At 49.5% G+C, this 19,217-nt stretch overlaps 1 protein-coding gene across 1 annotated transcript in view; it reads right to left on the reverse strand.

Annotated features, from left to right (window-relative positions):
• The window catches only part of MLH1 (MUTL-homolog 1), a 108,387-nt gene that overhangs the window by 44,758 nt on the left and 44,412 nt on the right, over nucleotides 1-19,217 (reverse strand). Inside the window, exons 10-12 of the mRNA XM_086815991.1 lie at nucleotides 17,065-17,159; nucleotides 16,792-16,900; nucleotides 16,427-16,592 (exon numbers count right to left, since the gene is read on the reverse strand). Coding sequence (XP_086672117.1) covers nucleotides 16,427-16,592; nucleotides 16,792-16,900; nucleotides 17,065-17,159 — 370 coding nt within the window. The remainder of the gene's footprint in view (nucleotides 1-16,426; nucleotides 16,593-16,791; nucleotides 16,901-17,064; nucleotides 17,160-19,217) is intronic.

Here is a 19,217-nt window from a genome sequence, read left to right on the forward strand (position 1 = left end):
GGAGGCTCCACGCTATTATTGGGGTTTCTTTTGGAGGAGAGTCGGCTGCAGCAATTACGCGCATCTTTTTTTCTCTCTTTTTTGGGACTCGTGGGCTGTTGGAAGGTGGCACGGCAGGGCTGAACAGCAAGCCCTTTATCTCCTTGCAACAGGCCGGCTGCAGCATATGTGGAGAGGCTACTCGACTGGGCGCACAGGACAGCACGCTGAATTCTCTCTCTCCCTCCCTCTCTCTCTCTCTCTCTCTCTCTCCCCCTCTCCCTCTCCCACTCCCTCTCCCACGGCCCCCCCCTCCCGCTGCGCCCCCCCCCCCCCCCCCCCCCCCCCCCCCCCCCCCCCTTTCCGCTGCGCCCACCCCTCCTGCTGCCCGCTTCGCTGCCTGCCTGCACCCCCCCCCCTCTCTCTCTCCCCCGCTGCGCCCCCCTCTCCCGCTGCGCCCACCCCTCCCGCTGCTCCCTTCGCTCTCCCCTCCCGCTGCCTGCCTGCGCCCCCCATCTCTCTCTCTCTCTCTGCCTGCCCCCGTTTCCCACCCATTTCGCCTCTCTGCCCCGCCTCTCCCATTTCGCTCGCCTGTCTGCCTCTCCCATTTCGCCTGCCTGCCTTCGCCATCTCTCTCTCTCTCTCCCACGCTTTATCTCTCTTCGCTGCCTGCTCTGCGCCCAGCCTTCCTCACTGTTCCGCCTCCCTGTTCCCACCCATTTCGCCTCTCTGCCTGCCCCCGTTTCCCACCCATTTCGCCTCTCTGCCCCGCCTCTCCCATTTCGCTCGCCTGTCTGCCTCTCCCATTTCGCCTGCCTGCCTTCACCATCTCTCTCTCTCTCTCTCCCACGCTTTATCTCTCTTCGCTGCCTGCTCTGCGCCCAGCCTTCCTCACTGTTCCGCCTCCTTGTTCCCACACACCCACCCACCCACCCACCCTTCGTCAGGCCCCCAAGGCAGCAACATAATTCTCTCCCCCCCCCCCCCCCCTGTTGCTGCTGTTTCGTGCTGCTGCCATGGATTAATTTTCAGTCCATTGGCTGTGGGAAGTTCTGCAAAAAGTCATGGCCAAGACCGGGTTTAAAGAGGAGCTCGTGAAGGTGGAGGACAAGCTCGGCACAATTATCAAAGAAAACAAGAAGATGGTCGACTCTTCTGTTACCGCAATCATAAACCGCCTCTCCAAACTCGAGAAGGGATTTGACAAAATCCAAGAGCTCGAAGAGAGATCTTCCAAGCAAGAGGCTGAGATTTCAGCCTTAAAGGAGGAACTAGTGGAGGCCAAACTGCATGCTAAAAGTCAAGCGGCTGAAATCTCAGCCCTCAAAAAGGAGTTGGAAGCCACTTCAAAAAGCAAGCTTGAGGATGGAGAATTTCAGCCCTCCTTGATTGAATAGCTGAATACCATCAAGGAACAAATGAGGATCATTCGAGAGGAGGAGGAGCAACATAAAGAGAAGACATCTTCATGGGTGGAGGTGATCACAAAGACACAAAAGAAGATGGACGAGGCCGAGAAATGGATCGAGGTCGCCAAGAAAGGGAAAGGTAAAGAATCGCCACCCATCCCCACTCCCACCATCATCAACATGACCCTTGAAGAGGACCAAAGGAGGAAGACCCGGGCCTTACATGTACGAGTGTCCGGTCTAAAAGACCGTGATGATGCGGAAGGGGAAACCAAGGAGCTCTTCTCTATGATGGGCATTGAAGCCACGCACACAAAGGCATGGAGAGTGGGAAAGAAGAGGGAAGGTAGTGGCGAATCTTCTTCTAAGGAGAGAGCACTTATCATTCGTTTCCCCTCCATGGAAGCGAAGAAGGACTTCTTGAAGAGACGTCCTACACTCAAGCAAACGGGAATATTTCTTGGAGATGACCTCACACTCTCGCAACTTGCCCACATGAAAGAAGTTATGCCCGAGATAAGGGCAGCCCGAGAGAAAGGGAAAGTGGCCTTCTATAGAGATGGTAGAGTGGTGATTATGGAGAGGCGCTCTTCATGACGGCACGAGACCTATGGGACTACACTCAAAGTTGCTACTTGGAATTGTAATGGATCTCTACGCCTTGATGTAGGGGCTTTTGAGGATAGTTTCACTGGGAGGGACATCATCTTCTACTGTGAGACGCATCAAGCTCCTGGACAGTCCATGCCACATGTTAGTGGATACCGATGGGAGACAGCTTGTAGACAGGAGACTCGTTCAGAGCATAGAGGACGGGGCTCAGGAGGAGTGGCAGTATTGTTTAGAGAGGAGCTACAGCCACTGATACATATAGTCCGCAGAGATGAGCAGGCTAGGTACATGTGGGTTAGACTGAGGGCAGAGACCGGCAGATATCTCTACATTGCTATATGCTATTTTGCTCCTAGTACATCAGTGTATGCATCACCTAGCGGGCAGTCTCCCTTTTCTATTTTGGATGATGACATTTGGGAGTTCTCCAGGGATGGTGACATCATTCTCTTGGGGGACTTCAATGCCAGGACCGCCCATAGCCAGACAGTATTTTATGATACCTCAGAGGAGATGTTGAGGGAGCTTGATGTTAGGGATATGGGCCTATCTAGACTCTCACAGGATGAGGAACATACAGTGTATGGGCGGTATTTGATAGACATGGGGACTGCACATGGATTGGCCATCCTGAATGGCCTACAGAGATTCCCGACATCGGGCGGTTTCACTAGCTTTCCACATCGGCATGGTGCTAGTACAGTGGACTATGTTATGGCTCAGCCCAGTCTCATTTCCTCTTTTCAGGATTTTATGGTAGGCACTAGGCCGGTTGGAATAGCAGTGGATCATGCTATCTTGTCCTTCACTCTCACATTTCAGTTCAACACCGCTCCATTGGGACAGGTCTCCACACACACTCGTTATACCTTTACGAGAGAGACTGACACCGTATACACGGATGAGATATACAGACGCCTATGTGCCGAGGAGCCGGGACGGCCATTAGATGAGCTCACTCAGATATTGATAGAGACGCTTCATGCTGCAGCATCAGAGGCATATCCCCATAGTCAGCCTACACAGAGACGATCTGGGAACATGCCCCAGAACAGTTGGTATGATGAGGAGTGCAGAGAGATGAGGATCAGATTACAGAGAGAGGTGCTCATGGGTGTTACCACTCACAGACAGTCACGGATTACCTTCCGGCACCTAGTGCGACGGAAGAAGAGGGCTTATCTTGCTCAGTTAGAGAGGGATTTGTACCAGTTGTTTATGAGTCAGGACTCAGGCGAGGCATGGAGACTATTCCATGAGCATTCACCATCACCAGCCATTACCTCCACAGAGATTTGGGGCGAGTATGCAGCATCCCTATACACAGCACCAGGACAGCCGCCCCTGCCAGACCCATCGGAGCCATGCCCAGAGACGTGTGCTTTCTTTACTGCTGAGATGGTAAGGAAAGCTATTGACAGGATGAGGACTGGGAGAGCATATGATCATGATGGTTTGGTAGCAGAGCACTTTATTCATGCCAGAGATATGCTTGCAGAGCTGATTGCTATGATGTTTAACCGAGCCATGTGTGAGGGTTTTCCTGAGACTTGGAATATGTCCACGATTGTGCCTATCTTCAAGTCAGGGGATCCTATGCTTCCTGGGAATTATCGTACCATCATGATTGGTCACACATTGGCTAGATTATATGCATCTATTCTTGAGCAGGAGTTGAGTAGATGGGCAGAGAGAGAGGGCATACGTGCATCAGGGCAGGCAGGGTTCAGGAGAGGTTTCTCCACTCTTGACCATATCTTGACACTCAGAGCTATTATTGAGGAGGGTAGATTATATGGCAGGAGGATTTACTGTTGCTTTGTGGATTTCCGCAAAGCTTTTGACACGGTACCGAGAGCCAGACTGATGCGCAGACTACAGGAGATGGGAGTGCCCACAGAGCTGATTTGGGGAATCATGGCTTTATACAGGACAGTTGTGGGGCAGGTACGTACTCCCCAGGGTGTATCTGAGATGGTTCACTCCACTATTGGGGTGAAACAGGGCTGCCCCCTTTCCCCCACCTTATTTGGGATGTATGTGGATGAGGTTTCGGACTATGTAGAGCGGGCGGGTGACAGAGGAGCACAGCTAGCAGGGACATGGATTCCGCTGTTATTGTATGCTGATGATATTGTGCTGATCTCAGATTCTCCAGAGGGGATGCAGCGTCATTTGGATGCATTGCACATGTTTGCAGAGGACAGTGGATTGTCTGTTAACCTTGGTAAAACCAAGGTGATGGTGTTTAACACCACAGCACAGTGGGTTAGGAGGTCAATGCCCACCTTTACATATGGTCAGGAGACAGTGGAGTATACAGATGCATATACTTACCTTGGTGTGGTTTTTAGTGGCCCACTATTTTCCTTGAGGAGAGCAGCGGAGACCAGATTGACCAGAGCTTATGCAGCATTGGGGAGACTAGAGAGGATGTGTTCGCAGGTTCAGTTTCAGGAACCTCGAACAAAGCTCTGGCTCTTTGACACTTTGGTCACTTCAGCCATGCTGTATGGAGTGGAGATATGGGGACCCTCAGTGGATCACCACAGCCGAGCTGGTAGCACTGATGGATGGAGACGTATGGAGAGGTCCTTGGTTTCTATGATTTCCCGGATGATTAGGGCCAAGGCCTCCGTACCACATGATATTATCCGTGCAGAGATGGCTGCCCCCCCATTGGTAGTAGAGGCACTCACTCGATCAGTCTCCTTTATACATAGCACTTGGGCTCTCCCTAGAGACAGATATGCTCGCTTAGCCCTGGAGTCTTCACGACAGTTGGCATCACAGGGAGACGGATCATGTTGGTATGCACAGATGACAGCTTGGTTCCAACTGCATGGCTTTAGTATGGACAGCCTACCTCCATTTCAGTACTCCCTGGATGCACCCTCCCTCTCTCTCACACGGGCAGAGATTACCAGACTTATCAGGCTAGACTTGACTCAGCTGGACACTAGGAGGACATGGATACAGCCGACACACGAGCTTGGTACGAAGATGGCTTTCTATAGAGATCATCTTCTCCAGCTCACGGAGGATGGGTTTGTGATTAGACCCAGCTACATGGATACTCATCTTTCTCATGGGGTACGGTGTGCTATTGGTCAGATGCGCACATCCTCACACCAGCTAGAGATTGAGACTGGCAGATTCAGAGGAGTACCAGCTGAGGCCAGGATTTGTCAGCTGTGCCAGATGGAGCCAGAGACAGAGTTACATTACATATGTCACTGTCCGGTATATTATGAGATACGAGGCCGTTTTCACTACCTGTTCAGAGAGGGCTTTGGACCACTTTCTAGAGTCATGAGATACCAGGATCAGAGATGCCTCGGATTGTACTTGCTAGAGCTGCGTAGACATAGAGAGGGTCTCCTGAGAGGGAGGGGATCAGAGAGGGAGAGACACCTACAGAGGCAGATTACAGACTTCTTTCGACCAGAGATTGAGCAGTCAGGTCAGCAGGCATTGCAGCTAGCCCCAGAGTACAGCCGCACCAGAGGTACACTGATTGATCGGGCTATAGAGCTGGGGCGGTCCAGGCGCCCCAAGATGAGAGGTCCATCTCGACACCGGCGGAGACTACAACAGAGGATCAGGACCATACTAGCACGGCATGGGAGACGTCCAGCAGAGTACTCACCATGGAGGACATTGAGGATATCCGCCATCGACCGATGAGAGACATCTTTGGATAGTGATGTGTATGATGCTTACCTTTGTTGCTGGAGTTTTCCTCCCACATGTTATCCATTAGGAGCTCCTGGTACCGTACTTTTCCTCATAGTTGTTTCAGTTTCAGTTAGTTGTTTAATTGTTTTTAGCTTTCCTTACACAGACATTGTATCAGATCCACCAATTGTTGTAACCTTTTTGGTCTCATAGGTCATTTTGGCCTTTTGAAGACGTTAATATATCATTTCATTTCATTTCATTTCTCTCTCTCTCTCTCTCTCTCTCTCTCTCTCTCTCTCTCTCTCTCTCTCTCTCTCCTTCACTGATGTATACCATTTTATACCCCCAGTATGGTACAAGATGGAGCTAGCTAGGTTGCATATCATGATTGTATACTCCATGCATATAGCTTTGCATTCTCCTAGTAGTAGAGCTCCATCCCTTGCACACCCAGATTCAGCTTTTTTATTCAGTACTTTTTCATTTTGTTGGGATGACAGAGGATACCCCATACAGGTACTCCGATTTGTCTCATAGGCCGAGTTCGGTCTTTTGGAAGACGTTAATAAAATCTTTCTTTCTTTCTTTCTTTCTCTCTCTCCTCTTCACTCTTCGCTCCCCCCTCTTCGCTGCCACCCTGCGCCCCCCCCTCCCACCCTGCGCCCCCTACGCTTTTGCCGCCCTGCCCCCCTTCGCCCCTGCGCCGCCCTGCCCTGCCCTGCCCTCTTCGCTCTCCGCCTCTCTTTTCCCACCCACCCTTCCACAGGCCCCCAAGGCAGCAACATAACTCTCTTCCCTACATGACTTGACCCCCCCCCCCCCCCCCTGTTGCTGCTGTTTTGCTCCTGTGTCATGGATTAATTTTCAGTCCATTGACTGTGGGAATCTGCAAAAAGTCATGGCCAAGACCGGGTTTAAAGAGAAGCTCGTGAAAGTGGAGGACAAGCTCGGCACAATTATCAAAGAAAACAAGAAGATGGTCGACTCTTCCGTCACCGCAATCATAAATCGCCTCTCCAAACTCGAGAAGGGATTTGACAAAATCCAAGAGCTCGAAGAGAGAAGAGGCTGAGATTTCAGCTTTAAAGGAGGAACTAGTGGAGGCCAAATTGCATGCTAAGAGTCAAGCGGCTGAAATCTCAGCCCTCAAAAAGGAGTTGGCAGCCACTTCAAAAAGTAATCTTGAGGATGGAAAATTTCAACCCTCCTTTCTTGAAGAGTTGAATACCATCAAGGAACAAATGAGGATCATTCGAGAGGAGGAGGAGCAACATAGAGAGAAGACATCTTCATGGGTGGAGGTGATCACAAAGACACAAAAGAAGATGGACGAGGTGGAGAAATGGATCGAGGTCGCCAAGAAAGGGAAAGGTAAAGAATCGCCACCCATCCCCACTCCCACCATCATCAACATGACCCTTGAAGAGGAGCAAAGGAGGAAGACCCGGGCCTTACATGTACGAGTGTCCGGTCTAAAAGACCATGATGATGCGGAAGGGGAAACCAAGGAGCTCTTCTCTATGATGGGCATTGAAGCCACGCACACAAAGACATGGAGAGTGGGAAAGAAGAGAGAAGGTAGTGGTGGCGAATCTTCTAAGGAGAGAGCACTTATCATTCGTTTCCCCTCCATGGAAGCGAAGAAGGACTTCTTGAAGAGACGTCCTACACTCAAGAAGACGGGAATATTTCTTGGAGATGACCTCACACTCTCGCAACTTGCCCACATGAAAGAAGTTATGCCCGAGATAAGGGCAGCCCGAGAGAAAGGGAAAGTGGCCTTCTATAGAGATGGTAGAGTGGTGATTATGGAGAGGCGCTCTTCATGACGGCGCGAGACCTATGGGACTACACTCAAAGTTGCTACTTGGAATTGTAATGGATCTCTGCGTCTTGATGTAGGGGCTTTTGAGGATAGTTTCACTGGGAGGGACATCATCTTCTACTGTGAGACGCATCAGGCTCCTGGACAGTCCATGCCACATGTTAGTGGATACCGATGGGAGACAGCTTGTAGACAGGAGACTCGTTCAGAGCATAGAGGACGGGGCTCAGGAGGAGTGGCAGTATTGTTTAGAGAGGAGCTACAGCCACTGATACATATAGTCCGCAGAGATGAGCAGGCTAGGTACATGTGGGTTAGACTGAGGGCAGAGACGGGCAGATATCTCTACATTGCTGTATGCTATTTTGCTCCTAGTACATCAGTGTATGCATCACCTAGCGGGCAGTCTCCCTTTTCTATTTTGGATGATGACATTTGGGAGTTCTCCAGGGATGGTGACATCATTCTCCTGGGGGACTTCAATGCCAGGACCGCCCATAACCAGACAGTATTTTATGATACCTCAGAGGAGATGTTGAGGGAGCTTGATGTTAGGGATATGGGCCTATCTAGACTCTCACAGGATGAGGAACATACAGTGTATGGGCGGTATTTGATAGACATGGGGACTGCACATGGATTGGCCATCCTGAATGGCCTACAGAGATTCCCGACATCGGGCGGTTTCACTTGCTTTCCACATAGGCATGGTGCTAGTACAGTGGACTATGTTATGGCTCAGCCCAGTCTCATTCCCTCTTTTCAGGATTTTATGGTAGGCACTAGGCCGGTTGGAATAGCAGTGGATCATGCTTATCACTCTCACATTTCAGTTCAGCACCGCTCCATTGGGACAGGTCTCCGCACACACTCGTTATACCTTAACGAGGGAGACTGACACCGTGTACACGGATGAGATATTCAGACGCTTATGTGCCGAGGAGCCGGGACGGCCATTAGATGAGCACACTCAGATATTGATAGATACGCTTCATGCTGCAGCATCAAAGGCATATCCCTATAGTCAGCCTACACGGACAGGAACATGCCCCAGAACAGTTGGTATGATGAGGAGTGCAGAGAGATGAGGATCAGATTACAGAGAGAGGTGCTCATGGGTGTTACCACTCACAAACAGTCACGGATTACCTTCCGGCACCTAGTGCGACGGAAGAAGAGGGCTTATCTTGCTCAGTTAGAGAGGGATTTGTATCAGTTATTTATGAGTCAGGACTCAAGCAAGGCATGGAGACTATTCCATGAGCATTCACCATCACCAGTCATTACCTCCACAGAGATTTGGGGTGCGTATGCAGCATCCCTGTACACAGCAGCAGGACAGCCGCCCCTGCCAGACCCATCGGAGCCATGCCCAGAGACATGTGCTTTCTTTACTGCTGAGATGGTAAGGAAAGCTATTGACAGGATGAGGACTGGGAGAGCATATGATCATGATGGTTTGGTAGCAGAGCACTTTATTCATGCCAGAGATATGCTTGCAGAGCTTATTGCTATGATGTTTAACCGAGCCATGTGTGAGGGTTTTCCTGAGACTTGGAATATGTCCACGATTGTGCCTATCTTCAAGTCAGGGGATCCCATGCTTCCTGGGAATTATCGTACCATCATGATTGGTCACACATTGGCTAGATTATATGCATCTATTCTTGAGCAGGAGTTGAGTAGATGGGCAGAGAGAGAGGACATACGTGCATCAGGGCAGGCAGGGTTCAGGAGAGATTTCTCCACTCTTGACCATATCTTGACACTTAGAGCTATTATTGAGGAGGGCAGATTATATGGCAAGAGGATTTATTGTTGCTTTGTGGATTTCCGCAAAGCTTTTGACACAGTACCGAGAGCCAGACTGATGCGCAGACTACAGGAGATGGGAGTGCCCACAGAGCTGATTTGGGGAATCATGGCTTTATACAGGACAATTGTGGGGCAGGTACGTACTACTCAGGGTAGATCTGAGATGGTTCACTCCACTATTGGGGTGAAACAGGGTTGCCCCCTTTCTCCCACCTTATTTGGGATGTACGTGGATGAGGTTTCAGACTATGTAGAGCGGGAGGGTGACAGAGGAGCACAGCTAGCAGGGACATGGATTCCGCTGTTATTGTATGCTGATGATATTGTGCTGATCTCAGATTCTCCAGAGGGGATGCAGCGTCATTTGGATGCATTGCACACGTTTGCACAGGACAGTGGATTGTCTGTTAACCTTGGTGAAACCAAGGTGATGGTGTTTAACACCACAGCACAGTGGGTTAGGAGGTCAGTACCCACCTTTACATATGGTCAGGAGACAGTGGAGTATACAGATGCATATACTTACCTTGGTGTGGTTTTCAATGGCCCACTATTTTCCTTGAGGAGAGCAGCGGAGACCAGATTGACCAGAGCTTATGCAGCATTGGGGAGACTAGAGAGGATGTGTTCGCAGGTTCAGTTTCAGGAACCTCGAACAAAGCTCTGGCTCTTTGACACTTTGGTCACTTCAGCCATGCTGTATGGAGTGGAGATATGGGGACCCTCAGTGGATCACCACAGCCGAGCTGGTAGCGCTGATGGATGGAGACATATGGAGAGGCCCTTGGTTTCTATGATTTCCCGGATGATTAGGGCCAAGGCCTCCGTACCACATGATATTATCCGTGCAGAGATGGCTGCCGCCCATTTGGTAGTAGAGGCACTCACTCGATCAGTCTCCTTTATACATAGCACTTGGGCTCTCCCTAGAGACAGATATGCTCGCTTAGCCCTGGAGTCTTCACGACAGTTGGCATCACAGGGAGACGGATCATGTTGGTAGGCAAAGATGACAGCTTGGTTCCAGTTGCATGGCTTTAGTATGGAAAGGCTACCTCCATTTCAGTACTCCCTGGATGCACCCTCCCTCTCTCTCACACGGGCAGAGATTACCAGACTTATCAGGCAGGACTTGATTTAGCTGGACACTAGGAGGACATGGATACAGCCGACACAGGAGCTTGGTACGAAGATGGCTTTCTATAGAGATCATCTTCTCCAGCTCACGCAGGATGGGTTTGTGATTAGACATAGCTACATGGATACTCATCTTTCTCATGGGGTACGGTGTGCTATTGGTCAGATGCACACATCCTCACACCAGCTAGAGATTGAGACTGGCAGATTCAGAGGAGTACCAGCTGAGGCCAGGATTTGTCAGCTGTGCCAGATGGAGCCAGAGACAGAGTTACATTACATATGTCACTGTCCAGTATATTATGAGATACGAGGCCGTTTTCACTGCCTGTTTAGAGAGGGTTTCGGACCACTTTCTAGAGTCATGAGATACCAGGATCAGAGATGCCTCGGATTATACTTGCTGGAGCTTCGTAGACATAGAGAGGGTCTCTTGAGAGGAAGGGGATCAGAGAGGGAGAGACACCTACAAAGGCAGATTACAGACTTCTTTCGACCGGAGATTGAACAGTCAGGCCAACAGGCATTGCAGCTAGCCCCAGAGTATAGCCGCACTAGAGGTACACTGATTGATCGGGCTATAGAGCTGGGGCGGTCCAGGCGCCCCAAGATGAGAGGCCCATCTCGACACCGGCGGAGACTACAACAGAGGATCAGGACCATACTAGCACGGCATGGGAGACGTCCAGTCAGAGTACTCACCATGGAGGACATTGAGGATATCCGCCATTGACCGATGAGAGACATCTTTGGGTGATGTGTACGATGCTTACCTTTGTTGCTGGAGTTTTCCTCCCAGATGTTATCCATTAGGAGCTCCTAGTACCGTACTTTTCCTCATAGTTATTTCAGTTTCAGTTAGTTGTTTTTAGCTTTTCTTACACAGACATTGTATCAGATCCACCAATTGTTGTAACCTTTTTGGTCTCATAGGTCATTTTGGCCTTCTGAAGACATTAATATATCATTTCATTTCATATCATTTCATTTCTCTCACGCTCTTGTGAAGGGCGGGGCAGGAGACATGCACACAGGCGACTGGCTGGTTATCTCCTTGGGCACACAGTCGGGCTGCAGCATCTGTGAGCAGGTACGGCTGCAGGAGACCGGCTGGATTACAGGAGACAGACTGGCAGGACAGCAGGCGCACAGTGCTGGGCGTGCTATTGCCAATAGGCGGGCTGGACTGCAGGCTCTTTCCACGCTTCTCTCTCTCTATCTCGTGGAAGACAGTGGACAGCAGGTGGAGCAAGAGGAAGGTGGTGGACTGCTACTGTGCAGAGGCAGCCGACTATTCTTTTCTCTCTCTCTCTCTCTCTTTTTGCAGGCTTGTGGGCGATGTCAGACGCATACAGGTGAAATTGGGTCTGGAGCCATTTCATGGAGCAGTAAAAAGCAGACTACTGTGGCGCTTTCCTTTACAAAGGCGGAGTATCATGCAGTTTGTTATGCTCCATGTGAGGCAATCTGGTTGCGGAGCTTACTGGAGGAGCTTGGCTGTCCTCCTACCGGATCTACTCTTCTTTGGTGTGACAATCAGAGTTGCATCGCCATCGCCATCGCCAAGAACCCTGTGTTTCATGCTCGTACGAAACAGGTTGAGATACAGTATCACTATGTTCGTGAACGGATTCTTGCTAGAGATTTGCGTTTAGAGTATTGTCCTTCAACGGAGAATGCAGTAGATTTGTTCACCAAGCTGGTTTCTCAGGCTTCCTTGGCTCCTCATCTTCGACTTCTCGGAGTATGGTGAGCATCTGGTGCTGAGAGGGGGTGTTAGCACATTCATCCCCAGTTTCTACTCATATTTGGTGTCCCCTTTTGGTCCCTTTTCATGGCCCTTGGTTGTGGGCTGGCCACCCTATTTTTGTACATTTTTCTAGGATTTTTCCCAGGTCAGGTACCTTTTTCCTAGTCAGCCAGGTTCTCATGTCCAATCGGCCAACCCCTCTTACCTATAAATAGGTGGGTGTTAGAAGTCATCTCCTGTCTATACATATACACCACGGCCTCTGTTGTGGGTGTGCCTGCCCTTATTAGGTGTTCTCATTTTCCCCACTCTCCATATTTTTCCCCATTTTCCCTATTTTTTCCTTGGCTTGGGTGGTAGCCCTATGATGGCAGGAGGACCCATATGCCGGCCGACTTCTCCTTCAGGTCCCTGACCTCTCATGGATGCTGGCCGACTGTGTCCAGCTGGCCGACTGGTGGATTTGGCTGGTCGTGGAGATTTAGGTCCAGTCGGCTGCCTTTTCTACATGCCGACTACATGTTTGGGGCCATTTTACATTGCCCCATGCTATTGTCATTGTTTCGGGATTTTCTTTGTGTATATAGATCAGAGTTACACGCCTCTCTCTCTCTCTCTCTCCATTGCTGTATTTTTTCTGCACTTGCTCTCGTGTTCTCAGATTTGGTTATCATCTCCGCTGCATATTCTGACATGGTATTAGAGCTCTAGGCTCTTGATAGTTCTTGGGAATTTTGTGAGCAAGAGGGGGACTGTTGTGTTGCTGATTGGTGGACTGTTTTGGACTGTTCGGGAAGAGGAGAAGCAAGAGGAAGGCGGGCTGATTTGCTGGACAGCCACTTGCAGGTTTAAGTTGTTCTTTGTTCCCACCCACCAACCCTTTTCAGTTACATCCCTGCAATGGCAGATGTGCTTGAGATGGCTGAGAGACATGTGAAGATCCCTACACTCCCCACGTTCCCAGTGGACCGTCAGTTGGACAGGACCAATTACGGCATATGGAATGTTATGATGGAATCTGTTCTGGAGTCATACGACCTTGCTGATTTCATCGTTGTTGGGGTTCCACGGCCGGAGGTAGAGGAAGGGGAGTTACCGTCGATTCGTAAGGACCGGAAGGCACAGGCACAGTTGTGGGATCGTGTCAATGCTAGGGTCCATTCATTCATCTTCCTCAACCGCACACCGCAGGTAATCAATCATATAAAGCATATGATGTTGGCCAGAGGTATATGGCAGCATTTGGCTTCTCTCTATAACAGGGTATCACCCATGAAGAGGATTTCCTTGGAAGTACAGATGCGGGTTATGAACCCTGCAAAGTCATCGACGATGCAGGAGCACATTAACAAGCTCTGCAGGCTCTTCAACAGAAAGTTCTTCAAGCTGGGAAGGAGATATCATCAGAGGATATGGCCATAACATTGCTGTCGCATTTGCCCTCTCAGTACTCAGCATTCTACTCGTCTTTGATTACCAGTGGCAAGCTCAGCACCATCACGTGGGAGGAGCTTGTGCCCATGGTCTTGGACCAGGAGGAAAGATTCTCGAACCGTCCACCGAGCGGAGGTTCAGAGGCCTTAACTGGCCAACGGTCGAAAGGCCGTAACAAGGGCAAAGGGAAGGCTTCACCGGAGAAGTCTTCTGAGAAGAAGTCCGACGCTGACTGCGAGAAACTGAAGGCAAAGAGGACCTATAATGACTGTGGCGAGAAAGGCCACTATTGGAGGCAGTGTCCCAAGCGGAACACCGAGAAGGGTGAAGAATCCTCAGCAGCAATCGTGAAGACTCTAGCATTTGCGCACCTGGAGGTGATGGACACCGATGTTTCATTTTCTTCGGACAAGGAGAAGGTTGGAGAACTCGCCACTACGGATACTCGGGAGTGGATTCTAGACAGTGGTGCTTCCAGGCACATGACTCCTTCCCGTTCAAATTTACAGGATCTCTGCAAGTATTCTGATCACATTCTTACTGGGGATACATCCACTATCCCAGTTCACAGTGAGGGCAGGTTGGAGATAGTTCCCGATGGCAGAGGGGGGAAGCATTCCTCCCAGGTGTTGTATGTTCCGTCACTTGGTTTTCATTTGTCGTCAGTGCATCAGGTTTGCAAGACTGGCGTATGGGTGGAGTTTGATGAGCATTTTGTTCCTCTTCGGGACAAGGCAACAGGCCAGGTAGTTTGGGAAGGCGAAGTGGAGAATGGAGTTTACAAACTTTCAGCACTCTCTGCCAGGTCCTCAGTTTTGTGATGAGTGGCAGTCTAGTAATGGCCACTTAAGTGTGGATACGCTGTAGGTACAGGCTTTCCGGGACCAGATGGAGGATAGCTTGCTTGTTGATGGTAGCAGTTGGCAGGAACTTTTCAGCACAAATGTTGGTAGTTCTTGTGTTTGTCAGCCAGAGGAAACTTTACAAGTAACTTATGCTCTGATGTCTCGTAGTATTCGGGACAAAGAAACTCCTATAGATGAGGAAGTTCTTTCCATGGGGACCTCTTGGAAAGCCAGGCAGGTGACAGTTGATTACTTGCAGAAGGAGATGGATGTTGCACATTCTCCAGGCTTTGTGGTTCGGGGGTTGGTAATAGGTTTCCGAAGGCCTTGAGTGGTCTTCCGCATATTTCCAAGACTTGGCATCCCACCGTAACAGTTGTCGATCCTTGTGACCAGTATGGTGCCTCTCTGACTCGGAAGCATAATGGTTCATTGATTTGGTTGATGTATACCCGATTGGACAGGAGCTTCCTGATGAGGCTGTTGAGCTCCTGTTTGCAGATGACTCTTTGGGAGGCAGGATTGCGTATCTTGTGGTTTCTGCAACACGTGAAGGATCTTGGACTCTTTTACACAGGAGGGGGATTGATGGATGGAGTCCGACTCCACAGTTGGAGTGACTCAGATTGGGGAGGAGATCCAGACACAAGGAGATCTACTTCAGGTGACAGTTTTACCCTCGGCTCAGGAGCAGTTTTATGGTGCTGTAAGAGGTAGCTATCTCTTGCCTTGACGGCAGAGGCAGAGTACCAGGCTGCATGTGGTGCTGCTTGCGAGGTGGTGAAGTTGCAGAGGTTAATTGGCAGGATTGGGTTTCCACTGGTGGAATCCTTGGTCATCCAGAGGCACTTTGTTCGTGAAAAGATCGTTGCTGATGACATCTTGCTAGCGTTCTGTTCGACAAAGGACAGTGCGGTGGACCTCTTCACGAAGTCGCTATCTCAGGCGTTGCTCCGGCAGCACTCCAGCTCCCTGGGGATGGTTCCACAGCCAGGAGCTGAGAGGGGGTGTTAGAAGTCATCTCCTATCTATACATATACACCAGGGCCTCTACTGTGGGTGTGCCCGCCCTTATTAGGTGTTTTCTCATTTTTCCCCACTCTCCATATTTTTCCCATTTTTCCCTATTTTTTCCTTGGCTTGGGTGGTTGCCCTGTGATGGCAAGAGGACCCATATGCTGGCCGACTGCTCCTTCAGGTCCCCGACCTCTCATGGATGCTGGCCGACCGTGTACAGCTAGCCGACTGGCGGATTTGGCTGGTCGTGGAGATTCAGGTCCAGTCGGCTGCCTTTTCTACATGCCGACTGCATGTTTGGGGCCATATAAAATGGCCCCGTTGCCCCATGTCATTGTATCATTGTTTCGGGATTTTCTTTGTGTATATAGAGCAGAGTTACACGCCTCTCTCTCTCTCTCTCTCTCTCTCTCTCTCTCTCTCTCTCCATTGCTGTATTTTTTCTGCACTTGCTCGTGTTCTCAGATTTGGTTATCATCTCCGCTGCATATTCTGACAGGGCAGGCCTCCCACTTTTCTCATAGTCTAGTCTTTCTTTTTGCTCCCTCACTTACGAGACTCTTCATGTCTCTTGCTTGGGACTGTATCACTTCAGTATATTCAGCACAGTTGGTCTCATAGACCACTATGGCTTCTTAGAGACGTTAATATATCATTTCATTTCTTGCACTCTCTGCTCAGCACACTCTAGTGCTTGTTTGCTTCCGCTCTATGCACTCATTCAAGTAAATGATCCAGGAGGGACACAGCTGCCTTTGCTTTCTCCTCAAAATCTCAGCACACTAGATAGAATCAAAAAAGGTTGACAAAAAAACCGGATAACATGACACATAAAAAGGTGCATGTAATACCAGTAATATGATAAGAAGAATGTGCAGGATAGCATGTAAAACTTGCTCCAAGTATGCGAAGTCAACAATACCTTTGCAATTTCAACCTTTGATCCATCACTCTCTGTCCACTTGCCTAGGCGCTCCTCTTCATCTAGAGCTAATAGCATTAGATCATGCACTGGAGCAGGATTGGTTAAGCGCATGGCATTGAAGCAGGCAAATCTTCGAAGACTTTGTTGATAGATAAGCTCTTTACTGCCAAGCAGAGCAAATCTAGTGAGCAGGTAATGGTTTGGGAAGTCACTACCAAAAATGCTCTTAATAGACATCAAAACATAATACTTAGATAAGATAATCACATGGTAAAAATTACACACTTGGCTAAAACCAAAGAACAAGTAATTAAACGTTATACAGGTAACTGGTGGGGACGAGAATGGCATTGATATTATACCTCAATTTGACTACATCAAATAAGTATAAGCGAGTCTTGTATTGAGATAATGCCAATAGATTATCTGCCATCCCAATGTATGAGCAATCCTTCATAATATCCAGTAGACCTGCACCTCAAAAAATTCTATAAGCCTGACGTGTGAAGGATTAGGAGGTGTGTGTGTGTGTGTGTGCCACGCGCACATGGCCTGAATTTGAATTTGCCAGAAGCAGACCCTTAATACAAACACTGAAACACTTATCACAACCAATCATGTAAAATATATCACACCTGCATGTGTCTCCTGATCAATTGCAGCCAACAGCTCTTGCACACTTGTCAAGTCAGCACTTTCTTTTGGGTTACGCCTCTGCCGCACAGCACGTCTAGTAAAGACAGCATTAAAAACAAACATTGTATTACAATCGGAGAGAAATCTGCTCATGGAAATGCACCTTTGCTCGCATACTTTTAATTCAAAAATGGAGGTGCATTAGAGAGAGAGAAAGAGAGAAAGAAAGAAAGAAAGATTTTATTAACGTCTTCCAAAAGACCGAACTCGGCCTGTGAGACGAGTACCTGTATGGGGTATCCTCTGTCATCCCAACAAAATGAAAAAGTACTGAACAAAAAAAGCTGAATCTGGGTGTGCCGAGGATGGAGCTCTACTACTAGGAGAATGCAAAGCTATATGCATGGAGTATACAATCATGATATGCAACCTAGCTAGCTCCATCCTGTACCATACTGGGGGTATAAAATGGTATACATCAGTGAAGGGGGTGTCCACAGCTCCCTGAAGAACATGCCTGGGTGTGCTCTGAAGCGAGCCAGTCGCTCTGCACCCTCTCTGTGAAACTGAGCTCTGATCTCTGTCATCTCTCTCTGGTATAGGCGTGGTGTCCGAAAGCCAGGTGTCCTCTGTCTCCTGCGGGCTCTAAGTGTCTCTGCTCTCTGGAGAGTAATTCCCTGCCGTGTAGGGGCTGGGAGGTCTCCCTCAGCTATGTCACATGGAAAGGTAGCTCAATGGCGGTGGAGCATGTCCTGGATCTGGAGCTGATGAGGTGATTGTGGCCGATGGGGGCGCCAAAGGCGTCGGGCACGCCGGAGTGCAAAGGCTCGGTCCGAGGTAACTCCTCTCGGGCGAGGTAGGTGCAAAGCAGCTCGTGGAGGGTCCACAAGATCCACTATGTCGGTGTCCTCCACCTCCTAGGTCCGGAAGAAACTCGTGATGGTTGGCTAGCGAGGGAGGGAGCGGGGTGGCTAGGGCCGAAGCTCTCTCAAGAAGGTGTCCCTGTGTCTGCGGAGCTCAAGCAAGAATAGGTTTAGGCAATGCTGGTCCTAGAAGTCAATGATCTTGGAGAGTGGACCAAATCCCTCATGAAATAGACAGTGAAACCTCCCGCGGATCTCATAGTATACTCGGCAGCGGCATATGTAATGCTCCTCCGTCTCAGCCTCTATGTGGCATAGTCTCGGCAGATCCTCTCCTCTTTGGGTCTGCGTATGAGCTTCCCGGCTCTGAAGATGCGCTCAGCTCTACCTGTCTCCACTCTGAGGCGATGAGATGAAACCCATATCTGGCCACCAATCGCAATCCGCATCATAGTTGTTACGAGGCGCGCCTCTAACAATTCGTGGCACTCGAGGCATTCGAGGCGTATGAGTTTTTTTGTTTGTTTTTTTTTTTGCTCGTTTGAGTCTTTAGACGGGGGCTTTAAGGGCCCAAGGCAGCCCCTCTCACACACACTGTCTCTCCCTCATTCTCTCCCTCCCTCCCTCAAGCCTTTCTCAAGACCCAAAGTTCGAAGTTCAAACTTCAAACACACTAGGATGATGATGTTTTTTATACCCGCTTTTGGAGCTTTCTCTATACTCTACCAGTTCATTTCAGTTCATTTCATCTTACTTTGTACCCTTGAATCTTGATGATGTATCCAGATGATGAGGATGGACTATTTTGGTCTCATAGGTCATTTTGGCCTTTTGCAGACGTTTAATACAGCTTTCTTTCTTTCACACACACACTCTCTATACACGAGAGACATGGATATCGCCTACACAGTCTCTTCCACCGAAGATGCTATACTACAGAGATCACTTCATGAGTATCACTGATGATGGATTTATAGAGAGGCCTAGATACATGGAGGGCTTTTTACCACACGGCTCCCGAGTGGCTATTGGTCAGCTCAGAGTTTCATCACACCGATTGGAGATTGAGACTGGCAGAGCAGCACGGATCCCCCGAGAGGAGAGGGTATGCAGATTGTGCAGAGAGGTGGAGTGTGAGGAGCATTATGTATGCAGATGCAGAGCATATACAGCCATCAGAGAGAGATATCCCATTTTATTCAGAGAGCCACATTCCCTACGCCAGATCTTTAAGGCAACAGACCAGCGCATACTGGGGAGATACATTCTAGACATACACTGCCACACAC

Source organism: Cibotium barometz, chromosome 21 (genome assembly GCF_041138505.1).
Source record: "Cibotium barometz isolate CiBa-2024 chromosome 21, ASM4113850v1, whole genome shotgun sequence".
NCBI classification, from domain to species: Eukaryota; Viridiplantae; Streptophyta; class Polypodiopsida; order Cyatheales; family Cibotiaceae; genus Cibotium; species Cibotium barometz.